We start from the raw sequence: 22,641 nt of genomic DNA, 5'->3' as shown, positions 1-22,641 counted from the left end.
ACTTGCACATTCTTTTGAGTTCCCTGTTTTAAGACTTTATTTGCATCATATCAAAGTTGGGCATTCCTCTTTAAAAATAATACACAGTCTTGCTAGAATAGTCACAGTGTTTAATTGGTAGCATTGACAGTACAGTCTCCCCCGCCCCCTTGCATAGTTAAGTACCGAAACTGGAATAGTCAAACGTCTCTTACATTTTTAGGAGGCTGAAAGAGCAGGATGTTCCTTATCAAGTGAAGCGCCAGCGATTTCATTCACCTCATCATGAATCTGCTTCAGCTAACCAAGTAGTGCCTTTACCAGAAGATCACAGGCGGTCATTCCCTGGATCAATTCCTTCGCCATTATTTCCAGCACATTACATCTCTGATTTGACAGGATGTGTGCCACCCTTACAAGAAGCTTCATTTCCTGACCTTATAGAAACTGCACTCCCTGTGGCCAAAGATAAGGTAAAATTGAGAAAGGGGGCTCTCTTCCTTTCTATAAAGTTTTCTGTGCAAGACAGTGGCTCCCAAATTCTGGGCTGCAAGAGGAGCTGAATGGTATCTTAAACAGAGCCAATGTGTTGGAAACATTTACACTGAGTCTTAGAGCAAGGATGACTCTTTGAGCAAGTATAGATTTCCACTCCTGCCGTCAGTCAATATAGAACCAGTAACATCACTCCCAAGGGAGGGAGGGAGAATGTGTTGGGATTATTTGGCACAGCCTGTGCTTTTTGTAAAAATAATAATAATAAATAGTTAAAATATAATTGAAGAATGCTGGGGAATGTGCGTCTGAATTGTCACCTTTGCCCCTGACTGCAATGGGAATGGCAGAATGTTGAAGGATAATAGTAAATGATTTATCCTGTGGTTGCAAGGAGGATGCCTGCTTCTATTGTGGGAGCAGATTGAAGAAACGCATGAAACAGGAACACTGCTTTTAATAGTAAAACTTCCACAGTGCTGATTGTGTTCAAGCAGCAATAGTAATACTATGCAGCCATGTATTATTGCAGCAAGAACAACAATTTTAATTGCCTGTGTGCTGTCCAATAACAGATGTTTGTCTGTAGATTTGCAAAGTTTAGAGTGCTTTTAGTGAGACCAGTCTCACTAATCAGGCTCCTGCAAAATCATTTATTTGCAGTGATTTCTCGTATGACTTTGATAGGTGATTTGGGGAAAAAACCTTTTTAAAAGTGTGTGTGTGTGTACACAAATGTATTTACTATATATGTATAAGAGATCATACTGATAGTTGTATAGTAAATGCTGGTTTGTTTTTTGCACATGTTCAGCTAAGTCAGCAAATACTGGAATTATTTCAAGTGTGTCAACAACAAACTTATGACTTGAACAAAAAAGAGCTTTGCCGAACACAACTCCAGAGGGAAATTCAGCAGATCTTTCCAAGTATGTTATCATTCCATACATTTCTGACACTCAAATAGTCATGCTTTTAATTATTCCCTTCTTTTAAATAATAAGATTTTATAGTATGGTTCTTTCCTTGCAGATAGTAGACTCTTTTTGGTTGGATCCTCGCTAAATGGATTTGGTACTCGTAGCAGCGATGGTGATCTGTGCCTGGTGGTTAAAGAGCAGCCAGTAAGTACTAGAAGGAAAACCTGCTGTCTGTGAAAATGGCTTTCCAAGATTCTCAGCTTTTTTCTGAGAGAGGTTGGAAAGAGAGCTGCAGTGTAGGAAGGGGCTGTGATGCCAGAGATCTTTAACAAATTTAGTTAAAAGGAAATTAATGAAATTCTAATCCTGAGTCTTTTTCTTTTTGCATTTTCTGCCCCTGCCTGGTGACTTGGGCCCCCAACAAATCATGGTCAAATGCAAATATTTTTTATACTTGTAGAACGGTGGTGAAGTATTGGCCTGGTCCTTATCTCCTTTAACCCTTACAGGCCAAATATGATAGGTGGGCAGGGCCACCCACCTTTCGATCACCTGACATCACAAGGACTTCAGGCATGTCTGTCTTGCAAAGAACCCTGCACAGTACTTTGAACTACTTCAGATCAGTTAATAATTGTTCTTAAAGCACTCCAAGCTCTTTGCAAGTCTCTTCAAGAATTGACTGGTTATGGAGTTCCCAGGGATCCTGCTTTTCTGCTGTGATCAACTGGCTGTGGAGTTGCCCATGGAGAACTCAATTGTGCAACTGATCCTAGCTGGTTTATTTTCACTGCCAATCAGCTGATTGGCGAGACAGCAAGCCACGTCACATGTGGGACAGGTGGATGTGGTTTCGAGGAAGCAGCCAGGTTGGAACTGGTTGCCCCCAGGCCAAAGGTTTCGCATCCCTGTGGTAGAACCAGTTCATATTACCTGGCTGTTCCTTCTGCCTACTGCATAAGGTCACATATAGCCGCCCCATCAAAGGTATACTTGCAGAATTTATGTACTGTATACATTCTTTTCTGTATGTGAAGGCAGAAAACAAGACAGCTGACACAAGACAGCTTTTTAAGATGAAGGGAGGCACACTTCAGAGGAGCAAAACCTGTAGCAAAAAACCCCAAAATGAATCTGCTTCTCTGTAGCCGAGAAGAAAAAAGGGCAATTAGTGATGGATCATATGCATTTTTTTAAAAAAGAGTACCTCTTAATAGAATGGAAACTTCACCAGATAATTTGAATAAAATAATCACATTTCTGGAACCATACTATCACTTAGATTAACAATGTAACTGCATTACACGCTGCATTAGCTTTAATCGTGCTTTTAAAAAGACCTACTTGCATTATTCTCATTCCTCATGAAAGCTGTTAATGATTAGCAATACTCATTATGCAAATACACCTTATTCAAGTAGGGGTTTAAGTTGTATTCCAGGAAGGGCAACTTAACTCACAGTGTCTCTCTTTAGTTCTGATAATTTTTCTGTTTTCTAATCTTAAGTGAAAAATGGTGTGTGAGCATAACAAGTATTTTTTTTGTAAATAACAGGGCAAGATCGCTCCAATTATTTTATTCCTGGTATCTCACACTCCTAGCATTATTATTGTTGTTGTTGTTGTTATATTATAATTATTATTTATTAAATTTATATGCTGTCCTTCATCTGTAGATCTCAGAGTGGTTCACAAGATAAAAATACAAAATACATAATAAAAACTAGAACAAACCAAGCCAATGACCCCTTCCTGTAAGGTACTCTGGCCTGGAGCCTGGTAACATTTAATACCTTAAAACTTGCACTATGAACTGAGCGCTCGAAAAGATAACTAATGGAGGTGCTGTATTATCAGAGTTACATAATATAATTTGGGGGCCTGAGGTGGAAAAACCAATGTTATATCCAGGGAATGAAAAAAAACACACACACACACGACACTTATCTGTCCTTTAATGATACCTCCAAACTGGACTCTTTACTTTGGGTATGTTGTAGGATCTGCCCTGAATGGGACTCCCTGTGTGTTCTTATTCAAGCACCGATCATTTTAACCCTTTTGGTCTTGTTTCATAAATGACACATGAAAGTTAGGGATGCATAGGTTGTTGCAACGGTGGATGTAGAAAGATGTGATCTTTTAATTAGCTTCTATTTAATTTCATGTGTTTTTAACAGATGCCTCCCCTGGTTTGTTTTAATAGATATAAAATATTCAGGGTTGTATCCAACACTGCCATTCTACTTGCACAACAAAACCTCCCCCTCTTCCCTGCAGCCCCCTGCACACCATCAAAAACTGCTGCAGAAGGTTGGGGGACCCTCTGAAGCAGATTCACGTGGGTGCGTGAGAAGAAGAGGGGAAGGGGAAGTCCTGTTGTGTGAGTGGAATGCAATTCATGCACTTTTAGATACAACCCTCACTCATTTCCTGAATGCATCTGAGTATTAATGGACGTAATTTATTTCAGATTAATCAGAAGACTGAAGCAAGACACATACTCAGCTTACTCCAAAAACACTTCTGTCGGAAGCTTTGTAAGTTCTGGACTATGTTATAGTGAAATGATGGTTGGCTAATGCTTTGTGATATGCACTAATGGGCAAGAAACCCTTACATGAAAAAGTATACATTTAACTTAATTAAGACTGCATTTATGACTGCCCAAGTGAATGGGTTGGATTGGAGGTTTCCCTCGTTCATTATTTAAGGCATATCTATGCTGCCATTCATCACTGGTACCAAGGTGGCTCACAACAATACAAATACATTTCTCTTAAAATCAGCTCATTAAAATAGAACACAAATACAAAAGCCACAGTAAAGCCGCCCAATTGTACTAAATGTTTGGCATAATCATAGTTGGTGCTTATGTTCTTTTGGAAGATGTCTGACCCGGGGGCGGAGAGAAGGAGGAGAGTTGGCTGCAGCTTCCCCTCCCCTCTCCACTTTGCAGGGTGAGCTGCAGTGGGCTCCCTCAGCACCCTTTGGGGGGGGGGATGACCCGTGCGTGTGCCCTGGACGGCATTAACATACGCTCTGCCATTGTTCCCTTCTGGTTATCTCAAGATGGATCTCAGTAGACTGGTCACATTCTAAGATGTCTATATAAGGGCATGGAAGGTGTCCCTACTGTTCTTGAGTTGTCTAAGGCTTTATAAGGAAACAAAAGAACATTAACCTTGGATTGGTAGCAAAGTGGCAGCCAATGCAGTTATTTCAGAAGTGGGGCTCATGGTAGGTAGCACAGCTTCCACATTTTGTACTAGCTGCAGCTTCCAAACCAGCTTTAAGGGCATAAAGTGTCTTATTAAGGTCGTCTGTCAGTGTGCCCAAGGCATTAATCTGCATGCTTGCTTAGTGTTTTTTAAAAAAACAACTGCAGTCGGTCTTGAACTTGGAAATTAATGAGATCTGATGGTTGACCAAATACAATTTTATCCATGAACTGAATAAGAATGATTGAAATGTGTGCATGTTTGGTGCAGTACAGCTTAAGAATTGCTGTGTCATAAAACCCTTTATCTAACTCTTATCTAACCAGGGTAAAACAGTGTAATTGCTTTGCCCATTGCTGTTTAATATATCTGTGAGATGTTCTTTTCCCCCTTCCCTTTCAGCAAACTATATTGAGAGACCTCAGCTGATTCGAGCAAAAGTGCCAATAGTGAAGTTCAGGGACAAAGTCAGGTAACTATAATTTCCATTAGTTTTTAGATCTTGTTCTTGAAAAAATGTGCTGGGTTCTTTTTTATTGTGTGGCATAGTTCTTAATAAGATAATGGTTACTGTTACCCAACCCACCGTATGCCCCTGTTGCATAATCAGTGGGAAATGAATCAAAAGTGAGTTGTTCTTTATGGATTTCAGTGGGGCTTAAGGTATGTCCTGGTATTCTGATATGCTTGCCTTTTCTGCTGTTATATTTTATTTATAGCAGAGTGATTCTCTGTGTGACAGCTGATTTAATTTCTCCAATAAATGGCTTCCATAATAAATGGATTGTCTTCCATTCATTATTTTAATACAATATAAAGAGGCCCTAATTCACTTTAGAGCTGGAGAGTAGGTTGAAAGGCGTACAGTGGATCTCTTCTTTCTGCTTTGCCATGTCTTTGTGGGAGGTTGTACTTCATCAGAATCCCAATGGGGCTAAAACACAAGTTTTCATGTCTGTGTTTACATCTGATTTGCATTCTTTATAGAAATAGCAAAGTCTGCAGGGGTTGCTTCTGCTTTTGTTTCAGCTGATTCTTCCATCTTCTCTCTTAAGACTTCTTCTTTTGCGTCTCTGTTTTTGTTTATTCCTGTCTTTCTGTGTTTGTCTTACTATTAACTGTGCTGTACCTCAGTGGTAAAGCACAAACTTTGAACACAGAAGGTCCAACCCCTAGGTCAACACCTCTAGTTGAAAGGATCGGGTGGCAGGTGATGTGATATACTAGATGTCTGCCAGAAACCCTGGAGAGCTGCTGCTACTGAAGTAGCCTATACTGTGTGAGATGGCTCAGTCATCTGAGCCTTTAGAAGGCAGCTTCCTATGTTCTTAAGGCAGCAAGCTATATTCAATGATGGTGTGAGACAGCACAGAGGGTTTTTGGGTGGTGTAAATAAAGTAACCACACAATTGTCACCATTCAGCCCTTTAGCATAACACGTTCATTGTAGCAGCATTTTTTAAAGCATTCACTTAACTAGAAGTTTGTTTGTATTCTATCTTCCTTGACCTCTAAAGCATGTTTTTTTAAAGCTTTTCTGTTATTGCCTGGTTGGTGGGGATAAATCTTCAACACCCACATTTTATTTAATATTGGTTATGAAATACTCCCTGGGAGGATGGCTGAAGGGTGAGAGGATGGTCTAGATTGGCATGTTGGCCACTGGAGGTCCCCTGGGGCAGCAGTGGAAAGCTCTGCCACTGTCTGCTGCTGGTGGTAAGAAAAATAGGATAGAGATCCAAGCAGCAGAGTTTTAAGAAATTGGTTAAAATGTCTGGGGAAATCCGGGTGTTTAGCAGCCCAAATCGGAAGTGTTGATTTTTTTGGCTCAACAACTTTGACCCCACCAAAAAGCTCACCTTTTTTGTCTGGATTTTCACTTTTTTATATATGGCAAACCTAAAATAGGATGGGGGGGGCATAGATCTGCAAGAACCTTACTGCTTTGGTTTCCCTAACATGCCCTGAACCTACTCCAGCCTTGAAGATGGCAGAATTAATTCCCTCCCACCAAAGTAAATGAGAGAGCGGGGATAATGAACTCCCCCTATGGGGAAAGATTGTAACATTAGCAGCTTCTCAGTTTAGAGAAAGGGCGAGTAAGAGGATACATGATAGGTAAAGGTAAAGGGTCCCCTGACCATTAGGTCCATTCGTGGCCGACTCTGGGGTTGCGGCGCTCATCTCGCTTTATTGGTCGAGGGAGCCGGCGTACAGCTTCCGGGTCATGTGGCCAGCATGACCAAGCCGCTTCTGGCAAACCAGAGCAGCGCATGGAAACACCGTTTACCTTCCCGCCGGAAGGTACTTGCACTTTTGATGTGCTTTCGAACTGCTAGGTTGGCAGGAGCAGGGACCGAGCAACGGTCGCGGGGATTTGAACCGCCAACCTTCTGATCGGCAAGTCCTAGGCTATGTGGTTTAACCCACAGCGCCACCCACGTACATGATAGAGGTATATACAGTTGTGCATTGTGTGGAGAAAGTGGATAGAGGAGTATTTTTTCCTTCCTCATAGCACTAGAACTCAAATATCCAATGAAGCTGAATGTTGGAAGATTTAGGACAGACACGTACTCACAGTGTCATTTGTTAAACTATGGAGATTGCTCCCACAAGAGAGAGTGGTTGCAACCAACTTGGATGGCTTTAAAGAGGATTAAACAAATTCATGGAGTATAAGGCTTGTGTTCCACCTCTGCTGTTGGGAGGCAGAATGTCTCTGAATACCAGTTGCTGGTATATGTTCGCTTGTGGGCTCTCCTTATGGATCTAGTTGGCCATGGAGGTTAAGAAGAGGAGGTTAAGGGGTGATATGATAGCCATGTTCAAATATATAAAAGGATGTCATATAGAGGAGGGAGAAAGGTTGTTTTCTGCTGCTCCAGAGAAGCGGACATGGAGCAATGGATCCAAACTACAAGAAAGAAGATTCCACCTAAACATTAGGAAGAACTTCCTGACAGTAAGAGCTGTTTGACAGTGGAATTTGCTGCCAAGGAGTGTGGTGGAGTCTCCTTCTTTGGAGGTCTTTAAGCAGAGGCTTGACAACCATATGTCAGGAGTGCTCTGATGGTGTTTCCTGCTTGGCAGGGGGTTGGACTCGATGGCCCTTGTGGTCTATTCCAACTCTATGATTCTATGATTCTATGGTACAAACAAAGTGCTAGATTAGTTGGCCTGATCCACAAGACTCTTCTTAATGGGAAAAGAGCCCTATCTTCAACACTGGCTCCTGCTAGCTGGTAGGGCTTTGGACGTGGCGATAGTTTTGCCAGGGATTCTTGCTTGCATGGATTGCTCTTTGTTTCTCTTTGCACATGGTTTTCTGCCAAGTATCAGGGGGCAAGTGCATTATTTTCTACACTTCTGCTACTGCAAACTTTGTCAGAATTTCCTAGTTCTCTTAGTAAAGTGGAAAATAATTTTGTTCCTTTTGTGCTAACTTGCTACTTGTCACGAGGCTTTGGTTTCCAGCTAAGATCAATCCATTACAGTTACCTTAATTATATTAAGTTGTTCAATCCTGCTTTAGAATTCATTAGAATCCATTTTCCCAGGACCTTGATAAATTATGTGTCTGCTTAAATATGTGGCTTGCTATGGAGCAAATTGAGAGTCAGATTGTGAGCAGTGCTTAATTGTTGCCTGTGCTCAGTACTGGAACACATAAAGCAGTAAATGCCTTTGAGCAGCAGCCAAGTGCATTTTATTTCCCACTGATCCATAGCCCAACCTTCCACATCTAGAATTCAGAGGCAGAGCTGCCAGGCCAGAGAGTACCAGATCTGAGGTGGCATGATAACCTGCTTAGTAAAAAAAGCTTGCTTAAAGCTTCACATTTCTGGTATTGTCCACTCACTAAAGGATGTTTTGGCTGTTAACACTTTTCATGGGGGCGGGGACTTTATCTGTAAATCACATAAAGGTGAAAATGGTAATATTTGGAAAACTTGCAATTGTTTGTGGCTCAGCAAAGATGCTTCTGGGTGTTTCAGCATATTCTATGGTTATATATTGGTATAAATCTTTCCAAAATTTTCATCATTGGCATGTACCCTAGGGAATGGTCACTCCAGAAAAATGTCTCATTGAAGTGGGAAATAGGTTACAGTGGCAAAAACAGTTGAGTTTTATTGCCCAGCTACTGGGTGGAGATGACAGCATGCTGTACCAAGAAATTATAGGGTTTTAATCCAACTTTTTCAGACGAGTGACAGTTCTGAAAACACTAGCCCTGTTTTTGTTTACATTTGCACACAAATGAAACACAGATGGTATTCTGAAAAGCAAAGCGGGCTTGTGTTTGTAAATCAGTTCCACAATAATGTTTTTAATCATACCATAATGAAATAACTGTGTTAGGTGCCTGCTGCAAACTTTTTTGTTTCAGCAAACCTACGCAAAATACAATTTAGGGATCTTTATTTGTTTTGAAAAGTTTTCCTTAGCTGTGTGTTATTGATTATGTACACTGGTTAAAGTTTTATGATTAAGCAATATATAAGTCCTAATAAATATATAGGATTTATTTGTTAAAGTCCTTGTGCAAATTTATTTTTTTCTCCTCTAGCTGTGTGGAGTTTGACTTGAATGTAAACAATGTTGTAGGAATAAGAAATACATTTCTTCTCAGAACCTATGCATACAGTAAGTAGTCTTTATTTTTTATATATATAGATGGTCAGTTACCTAAGATTCTCTTTCTGTGTTTGCAAACTGAGATGCTACTCAGTATCTAAGCTTCAATACTAGATAGGCATACTTGGTAGTAAATCCAGCTATTTCAGTGGGACTTACGTCTGAGGAAGCTTGTATAGGATTAAGCTACAAACTTTTTATTATTATTAAAAAACACACCAAATGTATCAAAATTCAGTTGTTGAGGCATACTTTTAATAAATTGCTACTTTATTTTATTGTACTTTGTTCACTGCCTAATGCTTTCAGTTTAATATAGGCCTGATATAATTTAGCCTCATAATTTACTTACTGTTCTATTACTATTGTTGTTAATATTACTATTATTGAGACAAAAGGGACCTGCAACAAAATGTTGTAGCAAGGAATGGTCCTGCTGTTTTCCACTGTACTTCATTCCTTTCCCCATTCCAGGTGTGCTGTTTCCCTGCCATCACCACCACACAGTCAGTAGACCACTGAGCTGTTTTGATGATTCCTTCTCCCCCCCCCCTTAGATTTTTTTCAAGCTTTTCTGGACTTGCGCAAACAATGAGGCACCCCCCACTAACCATGAATATATCTCTAATGCATGGCTGGTGCTAAGGATACACCTTCAGAGAACGACTTTACTGTTAGTATATAGGACATCACCATCAATGCCATTTTTACTGAACAATATAAGCTAAAAAGACAGGACTTGGCTCAAAGAAGCTTAAATATTCTAAATTTAAATTGTACTAGGAGACAGCACAGAGAGGAGGTGGAAAGGAGAGCTTAGGGTTCGAAAACAAAGAAGGGAAATGGGGCAAGAGAAGAAAATATAACACGGGATTAATATGATCAAATATTGTTGCTCTTTCTTATTTTGGCCAGGGAGAAGGACCAGTGATTAAGCCAAAAGGCTTCATACAAAAAGGTCACTATTAAGAGAGGTGGATTTCCATAGGTAGAGATACTTCCAAGCATAAGGGACAGCAAGGAAGTACTGGTAAAAACTATTTAAAAGACAGTACAGTGGTACCTTGGTTTAAGAACAGCTTAGTTTACAAACAACTTGGATTAAGAACGCTGCAAACCCGGAAGTAGGTGTATTGGTTTGTGAACTTTGCCTTGGAAGCAGAACATGTTCCACTTCCTGTTGAGTGTGTTCCATTTGTAAATTGAGTCCCCCACTGCAATGGGAAAGCACGCCTTGGTTTAAGAACAGACTTCTGGAACGGATTAAGTCCGTAAACCAAGGCCACTGTATACCTTTGGGTATCTACAATTTTGGAATCGTGGGTGGCCGTGATATATTCATTGAAAAAGTGGGAATACATGTATGTGTGTGGGGAGCTTTATAAAAGGTGTTTATCTAATGAGATTGGCTCAGCTGCTCTGCCTGATACATTTTTGTTTTGTTTTGTTCACAGTTGAGAGTCGAGTGCGTCCATTAGTGCTTGTTGTTAAGAAGTGGGCAAGTTTTCGTGGCATAAATGATGCCAGCCGAGGCACTTTAAGCAGCTATAGTCTTGTGTTGATGGTTTTGCACTATTTACAAAGTAAGTATATTTTTAATTTTGGTAGTCCGCCCCCGACCCCTGACTGACTTACCTGGATTGCTTCCTGCTTACCTTTAGCCACTGTTCTAGAACTTCTAGGAGCATCTCTAGATAAAGTGCTTTTTAACACCTTCACATGGTGCCACATTCTCAGTATATCACCCTAGAATATATATTTTTACATTAAGCATACATATTCCTCTTCTTTCAGAGTTTTGACATTCCTCTGTGATCTAACTTCATGAAAAAATACTGTAGGATTATTGTTGGGTTTCTTGCGATATTTTAAAATACAGCTAACAGCAGGAAACAAATTGGAAAACCTCCCATCCATCTTAGTGTTTTAAAATGTAATATAAGTAATAGCTAATGTAAGCAAGTAACTAATGCTGCTGCTATTATTTATTACACATTTCTATCACACGTGCAATAGAATGCTGTTCATCTTCCTTAAAAAATATCCATTTAGTGGCTAGAGGTGTGAAGTTTCAATAGTGACCATTCATTAATTTTTGGCAAATTGAATATATTTGGTTCTGGGTGCAAATCCTTCATTTTCCCCCACTGCACCATTCTTGTTCTTGTCTTCATTCTTGTATAATGGAAGCCACTTACCTCATCACCAGGAGGAGCCTCAGGGCTGCATTTCCTTTGGGGCAATCTTTTCAGGAGCTGCAGGGTCATTGTTGGGCAGGGCAGGAAGCAATAGTGGGTGGAGCAAAGGATTTGACAATAGGTTACATTCCAGCCATGGAAAACACACACACCTGCCTTTCCATCCAAGCAAGAAAGTGCATTATTGCAGTCAAAGGACACATTCCATCTAGGCAAAAAATGTGCAAGGACTGCTTGGAGCACAGGCACCAAGCATTATGACATGAGGAGTGAGGGCGTGGCCCAAGGAGAATCTCAAGGGCAGGACTAGATGGATTTCACCCAGGCAAGTGAACAAGCTTCTAGAAGAGAAACAAAACATTCTGCCCTTTACAACATTCTGCATTTCTGGGCTCTGTATAGACTGGGGAGGACTTCACCATTTCCCCCATGCGGCATAGTAAGCAAGCTGGAAATTGGCATCCCACCAAATTCCTTTTCCAGGGGCCACACTCCCACTTTGTGTTTATGCTGATAGTGCAGGAGGCAAAGCCTTGTTAGTTTATCCAGCACAAAAATAAGTGGGCTAGTGGCAGAGGTAGGGATAGCTCTGTCCTTCCACCACTTGTCTACGACACTTCTGTGCTTGATGTGCAGGAGGCAAAGACTTTCCAGTCACTCAACATAGAAATCAAATGGGTTGGTGGCCGCTCTCCAAAGCTCTCGTGGAGGAGGCACACAGAGAAGGGCCTCAGAGAGTGATCTCAGGGTCCAGGTACATTTCATATGGAGAGAGGTGGACCTTGTGGTCCTGAGATCCTTAAGGCTTTATAGGTCAAAGCCAGCATTTTGAAATTGGGACTGAAAACTAATTGGCAGCCGGTGCAGTTGGGTCAGGATCAGTGTAATATGCTAAAACCATCTTGCTGTTCTGCACCAGCTGTTTCCAAACTGTCATTAAAATATTAAACTTTTTCAGATCTTGCTTTTGGTAGGAAGTTCTTTTGCTGTATAAAATGGGAAATTCGGAAGATTAAAAAAATAGAAATCCTATAAATGTATTAGTACTCAGCCTCTGTTCACCTTGTTATTGTGGAAGCTTCCATTAGAAACTAGGAAGTGGACAAGTATTTATTTTAGAAGAGGATGGTATGAGCACTATTAGCTTTATTTAAGAACAGGATTGGGGAACCTATGGCCCTCCAGATGTTTGCTAGACTAAAACAAATCATTTCTGATGTTTGGCCATAGTGGCTAAGGCAGATGTAATGCCTTAACATAACATCTGGAAGACCACAGCTTCTTTATACCCATTCTAGACCAATTGGAATACATATGTTGGCAAATTTAACTGGTAAGTATGCACTTTCTGAATTACAGCAGTTCTTAAGGAGCTGGATGAGGTGTGCCATAAATTGGGTAAAATGTATTGAATTCCAGGATTAAAAACATAGGGTGGATCTTAAATGCACTAGGAATATCACTAAACTTCATTATTCATTCATGCTTTCCCACAAAAAAATGAGAAAGCATGAGCACTAATGTATCGTATTGCAAACCATTTTTGGATATAGCAGAATGTGACTTCTGTAGCTACTTTTTTGTTTTCCAGTTATGTGTTTAGATGTTAAGAGACCCAGTTAAGTGTTTTGACACTCCAGTTTATAAGATTGCTGCCTCAGTACAATTGTATAGATCATCTTCATTTGGTGCAGAGTTAATAAAATGCCAGCCCATTTCAGTTACTGAAGGGGAGCAATTGGGACAGAATGGTCATTCAGCCAAAGTTTGTAAAAGTTAATTCAGCTGGAAGAAAACTTTTTTCCCATCCTCCTTTTGGCATTGCCATATATTATGAGGCAGTATCCTCAGTATTTACATGGTTTTGGGATTTTGTTAGGAGTTGCAGAAAGATGTAAATAATTAGGAAGACTCCTTTTTATTTAGTATTTTTAGTAACAGTGGCTGTTTTTATGGAGGCAGACTATGCTTTCTGTAACCAGAGAAATAGGTAGTATTGAAAGAGTCATTGCATTTTCATAGATAAGAATCTACATTTGTTCTTCAGAAGCCTGTGTTCTGTAACAAATTCCCATTGCCTTCATAGTGAAAAATGTCCACATGGCCTTAGATAAAACCCTGTGTAAACACACCAAATAGCAATATATTACTAAGTTTGGCTTAGATGAGTAACTTTCATATTAGAGAATGGTTAACCAAGTTTCACACAAACTTATGAAAGGTAATTTTGCTTAATTTAAAGGCCTAGCAATTAACATTTGGAGTTAAGCATTTAATTCTAGACCTTCAGTTCACACCACTGGTGTAGCTGGTATGTTGTTTTCTGTGAAGTACATGAATCACAGCGACTTTAAACTTTTTTTTTATAGCCCTACCTGAACCTATCCTTCCATCCCTCCAAAAAAATTACCCAGTAAGTGCTTCTTATAAATTACTACATAATATGTTTATTAAAAATGGATGATCTACAATATGAATGTTGCTTTTAAATTTGGGTAATGGCAAAATATGCCTATGACTTGTTAGATTTGTGCAGTGAGCCATCACTGTATGCCCGTGTTTGTAGAAAGTTCCCCTTGCAGTCTGGCTCCCTCCCCAATCCCTTTTGTTTCATACAAGCTAAATTTTTATGGAATAGTTCTGATCAGGTTCCATTGCTAGGAAGTAAGACCCATTTATTTCCTTGGGACTTGCTTCTAACTGTGTGCACTTAGGAGTGAAGCACATTGCGCTTAATCAGACTTGTGTCCTTTCTGTTCTGCATATAGGGCATGTCAGTGCCATGCCATGATTATCTAGTACTGTTCTGGATTTTAGTTATCTTTGGTGGTCTTGTAGTTTACATGCTCCTGAAGCTGGCCTTCTTTCCAGATCATCTGCATGCCTCAAGATCATGTTAAGTTAGCTCACTTTGCAGCTGCATGATTAGAGATCGCTTGCCTCCCTCCTAGATCTTCTTATCATGCCTGGGGCAAATGTGCAGTGGAGTGTTTGCTATCCTAGAATAGCCCAGTTGCCTCAAATTTGTGCTGTAAGGGTTTAACAAACAAACAGAATCTGCTGTGAAACAGGTGAAAAATGTCCCAACATAATGGCCTAGATCTGACCAAGGCAGTAAATCTATGTCTGGACTATTTCAGACTTCAAGTGGGGGCTCACATGACTGAATTGGTGAGATCTAGGCCACTGTGTCCCAGACTGCTGAACAATGAGATACACTTTCTTCACATTATTACTGCTAACACAGTAACCTGTTAGGAGTATCTAGGGAATTCTTCCAAGGCAGCTCACTCAATCTGCACAGGTAATACATATATTCGGAAGGTATTGCTGTTACATAAAGTATCTTTTGCTATGTATTTAGGAAAGCGTGCTCCTTGACCTTCAAGTATAGATTTGAAAGTATAGATTCTTCAGTGCCCAGAGCGCTTGTGGTATGGCTTTCTGGGACAGAGCAGCTGAGTGAATGGCAGTAATTGAGGCGTGACACTTGGGAAATAATTGTCTCACATTCTAGAGGGGTAGTCATATTGGTGTGTGGTTGCAAAGGCAACAAAGAGCCTTGGGGCACCTTGAAGAGTAATCCATTGTGGCAGAAGCTGTCATGGGCCAGAGCTCACTTCATCAGATGATTTAAGTGGTCTGCCGAGTGATTAGGGGTATGTTTGATTTGTTTCTTTTAAGTGAGGCCAGAAGGTTAAGCTATTGCAACTGAGTGCTGTAGGTATATGTTAGGACTACGCAGTGCATAAATGGATACAGAATCTAATGAAATTAATAAGCTTGCTTCCACACTAGAGCTGCTTAGCGCTGCTGAGGCATTTCTTTCCCATAATTAGCTGAGTTTGGAATAAAAATGGAGGTGCATTTCATATAGTAATACATTAAGTAGTAGTTCCCTTGTCCTGGAGCAGAATCCTTCTACAGTATTTACTCAACAAGTAAGTTCCATTCAGCAAAGGTCCTTCCTAATGTCAATTAAAAGTTTTAATTGCAGGGCCAGCTGTTTTGGTTCTACTTATTATAATAACCTGCCCAGGATGGCTAACAACAATAATTAAAATCATATTTATTTGTTTATCTTCAATATTTACATACCACCTAATGACAAAAGTCCTCTGCATGGTTTGCAAGTAAAAATTAAGAACATAAAATACAACAGGAAAGTAAAACCTAACACAGGGGTCGGCAAGGCTTACTGGGCATGGGCCGGATCACTCCTGCGGAGATCCTCTGTGGGCCGGACTGGCGTGTTGGCGCCGGAAATAGCTTCTGCACATGCCCAGACGCCAGAAATCGCACCTGCGCAGAAGCGATTTCCGGTGCCGCAGTCATGCGCAGAAGCAATTTCCAGCGCATGTACAGAAGCAATTTCCGGCAATGTGGAAGAGAGTCACTGGGTGGCTCGGTTCGGGGGCGGCCGTTTACCTTCCCGCTGGAGCGGTACCTATTTATCTACTTGCACTTTGACATGCTTTCGAACTGCTAGGTGGGCAGGAGCTGGGACCGAACAAAGGGGGATTCGAACCTCCAACCTTCTGATCGGCAAGCCCTAGGCTCTGTGGTTAAGACCACAGCGCCACCTGCGTGCTTATTATGTGATAAAGAATAGAATGGTTGCCTGAGCAGCCATAGTGAGAGGGATAACAGAATCTCCATGAGCAAAGAGTTTCACAGCTGCAGGGCTACCACTGAGAAGGCCCAGCCACATGTAACATTCCCATAACAAATGCCCATTGAGAGTAGCACAAGCAGGGCCTCCCCTTCTGACTGGTTTTTGGTGACGTGAGAGATCACAGCTGGAGCATTAGCATAGCCTCTTAAGTGCCCCAATGCATGTTCCCATTAGTGGGGAATTAATTACTGGCTTCTGTGCCTTTCCCCCGTTTTCTTCTTTTTCTGTTTTTACTGAAATAGCACAGTTTTGCTATTTAAAAAAAGCCAGGGAGAGGAAATGTAATTAAAGCCTCCCCTTGCAGAAAGTGGAACTGACATTGATGCAATTAAGAGACCAGCCTGACTGAAGCTGCAATTACATTTTATCTCTCTTTCTCTCTCTCTCTCCCACACCCACCCACATCAGATACTGCCGTGGGGGGGGGCAGGGTGGAGAGAGAAACATGGGAGGACAATAAGACAGCAGGCTGATGACAGAGTAAGTAAATAAAGGATGGTAGTTCTGGAAAGCTGGGCTAATGTGGAAGCAGCTTAAAACCGAGCCCCCTCATAGGTCACAGTAAGGACTTCCGGGGCTCAATTTGGCAAGAATGAGAGACGAGCAAGGTTGCTTATGCCTTAATTTCGTTCTTTAAAGCATGTTGTGGATGCTGCATGATTTGTTCAACAAGAGAGGCTAAGGTTGGATTGAAATGGGTGTTGGAAAGTTTTGTGTTGACAAAGTAATTCCCTATGCTGCAAGAGAAACCCATCTTTTAAAGAAGTTTGTCATGCATGCATGCCGAAGCGAAGAGGTTTAAACTAAACAGTATTTTAGTTTCAAGGGTGAGAAGGTCGAAGCAGGCGTCCACTCATGCGGTGGGGCTCTTTTGTCCTCCCTTCTCCCAGCAGCTTCCCACATGTCCCTAAAATCTGGAACCACACAGGGGGCTGGAAGCAGGGAGAAGAGAAACTAGAACTTGCTTTGCGAAAGTGGATAGCCATTGTCGACCACAAGAGTATATTATTTTCTATTGCTGTCCTTCATATGTATCTGTGTGGAATCAAACCTTTATGTATTGTTCACCATATTGGTGCCCTACTACTTATTTAAAATTGTGCTGAGCAAACTGTTCTGTAAAGCATCCACACTCTCTGCATAAGTTTATCAACTCATATTGAGAATCTGCTTTTTAAAATGCTGATCATACACAGTTAGACATTAACATCAGCAGTTACATGCTCTTTTTTTAAAGGCTAGCAAGGAACAGTGGAAAACTTTCTGACATATGGTAACATTTTAGAGTAAGCAGATTTATCTGTCTTCTTGCGATCTCATGTCTTAGGTTAGTGTTAATACAGCATTTTTAAAAATTACATAGTTTAGTAACTACTTAGTTACTGTACTCTATAGTTTCATGACTCATTTATAATGTTGCAATAAATCTGAAATTTTGTTTTACCATTTTTCTAAATGTAATTAATACTACATAATCATGTCACTTGACTTTTTAAAATTCATTTTTTTAATGCTTAATTGACTTTCACATATCAGTTAAGTGTAGCTAGTACCACACACTTGTATGGTTACACTTTACAGTGTAACTTAAAATTCCTATTTTTAAACACTGTTGCCTATGAGCATAACCTGGCTACATCATTTTCTGTTCAGTTTCCATTGAAATGAATGGGAGTTGTGGCCAATGTATTGGTGTAGCTCCTAATCATGTGCTTTATTTCTAAAATTGTATATCTTGCCCTTCAATGGCCAATTGGTGTTTTAATAAATAAGAAAAAAATAGCATTTATACAAAGCCTAGTGACAAGACGCAATTTGTATCCAAGGTAAGCACAACTTCCCATTCTTCTTGTTTCTTTTCGCCTCATGTTGGCTATTTAGGGTGTGATACTTTTGTGGTAGTGGTTTTTTTTACATATACTGTACAATCAAGGGCCCACAACTACAGTTGAGCACTGAGTGAGATTTTGGAATACACATAGCAGATGAATATGTGCCAGAATATGATAAACACCCGATTAGTAAGTTTCAGGTAGTCAGAAGGTTTGGGTTATATACCTGCTGTGTCATTGAGCTGATACTTGCACTACAGAATTAGTGAATACAGTGGTACTTCTGGTTATGTACTTAATTCGTTCTGGAGGTTCGTTCTTAACCTGAAACTGTTCTTAACCTGAAGCACCACTTTAGCTAATGGGGCCGCCAGCTGCCACCGCGCCACCGTTGTGCAATTTCTGTTCTCAACCTGAAGCAAAGTTCTTAACCCGAGGTACTATTTCTGGGTTAGCGGAGTCTGTAACCTGAAGTGTATGTAACCAGAAGTGTATGTAACCCGAGATACCACTGTAAAGCGGTTTTAAAAAACAAAAAGGTTCAGTATGAAAGGGGGAGTTGGTCTCAGGGTCCTGCTGCTTGTGTCACTACCCTTTAGAGCAGTTTCAGGAAGATCCCAGGTAAACATGGTTTTGTACCAGGCATTATATTCTGCTCAGAGGAGCAGTTTGGAGTGATGGCAGATATGAGCCTGAGGCTCATTCCCCTTTATAGTGGACAGAAAAATAAGTGTTTGAGCAGACTGCATTGCTTGCCACGTACGGATTCTGAAGCATTTGCCTTGCACTAGTGCACTTTGAGTTACTATGCAATCATGGGTCTTGTGATACTCTGGGTGCATGCCATTATCATGGGCAGTTCGTTTTTTCTCCTATGGGCTTATGAACTTAACAGTTAGTTTTACAGAAAACAAGAAGCATTGACCAAAGTCTTTTTTAGGTTTAGTTAAATGTAACAGTGATATTCAGAACTGTGCCGGTAGAATTTGCCCCTCTACTCTTCTCCCTGTGTTCCCCATCTTCTCCAGAGGGTCCCCTAACTCTTCAGAGGAGAAGGGGAGCTACAGAGGGTTGGAGAGGAAGGAGAAGTCTCATTGTGGAAATCTGTTTTACTCATGTATGGGCACAACTGGATTTCACCCACAGATCTTGGGAAACTTGTAAATCCTTATACAAGGACTACATGCCTAATTCTGGTTACTTTTGTGTACCTCTGGCAATTACCAGATGTAACTGCATTTTTCTGGCAAGTATTTAAGTAGAGTTTTATCACTTCCTAATTTCACTAAGGTTGGTGGTTCGAATCCCCGTGGCGGGGTGCGCTCCCGTCGTCTGGTCCCAGCGCCTGCCAACCTAGCAGTTCGAAAGCACCTCCGGGTGCAAGTAGATAAATAGGGACCGCTTACCAGCGGGAAGGTAAACGGCGTTCCGTGTGCTGCGCTGGCTCGCCAGATGCAGTTTGTCACGCTGGCCACGTGACCCGGAAGTGTCTGCGGACAGCGCTGGCCCCCGGCCTATAGAGTGAGATGGGAGCACAACCCCAGAGTCTGTTAAGACTGGCCCGTACGGGCAGGGGTACCTTTACCTTTACCTTTTAATTTCACTAAATTTCTGGTACATGATAGGAATGTAAGAAAAGCCCTATGGATCCAGCTAGTCAAACATCCTGCTCCCACAATGGCTGTCTTAAATGCTCTTGGGGAACCCAACAAGAAGGCTATCAAGGCAATAATCCTCCCAAAGTTATGAGAACTTCATTTGAGTCCCATCATGCATACTTTCTGTGCCTGGGCTTCAGCTGGTACTCCTAGCTATATTTCTCCAGTTGTAAGATGTGACTTGTGATGGACCTCATTTGATAACTTTGAGGGCAAACAAAATAAATATTTCTAAGTCTTTTGCATCTAGAATGAATTTACTTTGCTTTTTCAATGTGCAATAGCGTTGATGAACTTTCCTGCTTAATGCACCTTATCTACTCTATGCAGTTTGGGTTTGGGGAAAAGGCTGGGTACTGTACTATCCTCTCACCTTTTTCAGTAAAACCTTAGCAAGGCCTGTGTTAAAGCAACACAGAAAGTTAGCCCTGTCAGTAAGAAGATACCCTTCGTCATCTTCTCCCTGCTTACGGCTGCCAGCATGTTGAGTATTTTGTATAATTTTGTCAAACTTTCAACACACATTTCTAATACAGTGGTACCTCGGGTTAAGTACTTAATTCATTCCGGAGGTCCATACTTAACCTGAAACTGTTCTTAACCTGAAGTACCACTTTAGCTAATGGGGCCTCCTGCTGCTGCCGTGCCGCCGGAGCACAATTTCTGTTCTCATCCTGAAGCAAAGTTCTTAACCTGAAGCACTATTTCTGGGTTAGCAAAGTCTGTAACCTGAAGCGTATGTAACCCGAGGTACCACTGTATTAGGGCTCCAGTTTTGGAGTCAAGCTGTAGGGGCAAATTTGTACATTTGCATTCTGCTGTTCCCTCAGTTAAAAAAAGCCTGCTGGCTCACACCAATGGCCCATCTTGTCCAGCATCCTGTTCTTACAGTGGCCCACCAGGTGCAAGCAAGACCTGATCACAGGAGCGTTCTTCCCTCTTACGGTTTCTAGCTGCTGGTAATCAGAAACAAACTGCCACTGACTGTGGAGGAAGAGCATAGCCATTGTGCCTTGCAGCCTTGGATAGCCTTATCTGCCATGATTTTTTTCTAATCTTCTTTAAAACCCCAAGTTGGCAACCGTCACTGCCTTCTGTGGAAGCAAGTTCCACAGTTGAACTGCACTGTGTGAAGAAGTACTTTCTTCTATCTATCTGGAATCTTTCAGCATTCAGCTTCAATGCAAATCCGCTAGTCCGAGTGTTTCTCCATGCCATGCATAATTCTATACTCTTCTATCACGTTGTCTCCTTACTCGCCTTTTCTCTAAACTGAAAAGCTCCAAATGTTGCAAGTTTCCTCCTAGGGGAGTTGTTCCCTTCCCTTGATAATTTTGGTTGCCCTTTTCTGAATTCTACGGTATTCTTTTTGAGGTGAGGTGACTGGAACTCAGGGCTGCTCAGGCTTGTGTACCCAACAATTTCCCACTGTAGCCCAACAACTGTAGGAAGTAAATATATGCTGAGAGATGGTAACTTGTTCAGGGCCACCTACTGACCTTCATGGCTGATTGGGACAGGAACTCAGATCTCCTTGGTCCATGTCTAACATTCTGTTCTCTCCAAAACACTTACTCCTATGTTTAGCAAGCAGAAGCTTTGCACCATTCCTTGTGCCTTCATTTTAATGGGCATCTTTTAATTACCTGATAGAGTTTAAAACCAACTTCCCTGCATGCTGCAAATCAGCAAAATAGAAGGATATATGCTGAGGTGGCATTCCTTTGTATTACAGATGAGAACATTTATATGCAAGATACAGACAGAGGAGCACTCAAAAGGGTCAGGGAGGGGCATTCCTTGCAGATGTTAGCTTTGTGCTTGGGATGGATGAGAGAGAATCTTTCTGAGGCTAGGAAGCTGATCCTCCAGTTACCAGAGTTATATTTTTCAGCGTCTGGCTCTTCTTCTAATGCTGATGCAGTCTGTTTTTCCCATTGCACAGTCAAACACGAAGTTTCGAAAATAAGCTGACAATAATATGCTCAGATCTGGATTTCTTTTTAAAAAATTGCAATTTAAGTTTGAGTTTTTCAAGTCTCTCCGATTGTTCCAAACTGCATGTTAGTTGGAAGCGAGTACTACAGGTTGAATTACTTGGCCTTGGTTTTTTTTTGCATGTTTACCTTCAATAACATATTAACTGATTTTAGCACCGCAACACAGACACATTAAGCATCAGTCTCTCTGTCTCTTATTGTTTTTACAGGAATCTTTTGATCCTACTATGCAGCTGCACCTTGTGCATCGAGCCCCATGCACCATTCCTCCTTACCTTTCAAAAAACCAGTCAACACTTGGAGATCTGTTGCTGGGCTTCCTGAAATACTATGCTACAGAATTTGAGTGAGTGATCAGCTTGTCACTTAATGAAGCCTAATCTGCCTACTTTGCTCTGGCGGTTCTAATTGGTTCTGTGCTCATTGCAATTTACAAATGAACTAAAAGGTCTTGTATTTCTATTTGGTAGGGAATGCTTTCCTTTTTAATTTTTTAAAAAATGCCCATGTGTAAAAATGCACATAGTGAGAGGTTAAGGCTGGGTGGCTTAATGGCTTACATGCAAAGGCAGGTTAAAAATGTACAGCGCAAGCTAAGAAAAGTTAATAAATCAGTGGGAGGGTACTTGGACTTAGATCACCAATAATTTGGCGGTCTGCAGTTCATAGTTTACCAAAATGGAGTCAGGGAGTGTTGTATATACAGTTGTACCTTGGAAGTTGAACGGAATCCATTCTGGAAGTCCGTTCGACTTCCAAAACATTCAGAAACCAAATCGCAGCTTCTGATTGGCTGCAGGAGCTTCCTGCAGCCAATCAGAAGCCGTGGAAGCCCTGTCGGATGTTCAGCCTCCAAAAATAGTTCACAAACTGGAACAGTCACTTCCGGGGTTTGTGACGTTCAGGAGCCAAAATGTTCAGGAACTAAACTGTTCGAAAACCAAGGTACGACTGTAAAAGAAAACCTTCTCACAGTTGTACCCATGTGCATTTAAGTACTGAGCAAGATCTGCCTATGGGAT

The 22,641-nt window shown here is 41.1% G+C and overlaps 1 protein-coding gene across 2 annotated transcripts in view; it reads left to right on the top strand.

Annotated features, from left to right (window-relative positions):
- The window catches only part of TENT2 (terminal nucleotidyltransferase 2), a 35,011-nt gene that overhangs the window by 4,773 nt on the left and 7,597 nt on the right, over nucleotides 1-22,641 (top strand). For both annotated transcript variants that reach the window (XM_053407843.1, XM_053407842.1), the window contains 9 exons: nucleotides 203-452; nucleotides 1,289-1,403; nucleotides 1,507-1,598; nucleotides 3,868-3,934; nucleotides 5,018-5,087; nucleotides 9,189-9,265; nucleotides 10,711-10,839; nucleotides 13,824-13,867; nucleotides 21,829-21,965. In XM_053407843.1, the coding sequence (XP_053263818.1) occupies nucleotides 203-452; nucleotides 1,289-1,403; nucleotides 1,507-1,598; nucleotides 3,868-3,934; nucleotides 5,018-5,087; nucleotides 9,189-9,265; nucleotides 10,711-10,839; nucleotides 13,824-13,867; nucleotides 21,829-21,965 (981 nt within the window). The remainder of the gene's footprint in view (nucleotides 1-202; nucleotides 453-1,288; nucleotides 1,404-1,506; nucleotides 1,599-3,867; nucleotides 3,935-5,017; nucleotides 5,088-9,188; nucleotides 9,266-10,710; nucleotides 10,840-13,823; nucleotides 13,868-21,828; nucleotides 21,966-22,641) is intronic.

This window comes from Podarcis raffonei, chromosome 11 (assembly GCF_027172205.1).
Source record: "Podarcis raffonei isolate rPodRaf1 chromosome 11, rPodRaf1.pri, whole genome shotgun sequence".
NCBI lineage: Eukaryota > Metazoa > Chordata > Lepidosauria > Squamata > Lacertidae > Podarcis > Podarcis raffonei.
This window is presented reverse-complemented; position numbering and strand designations above follow the sequence as displayed.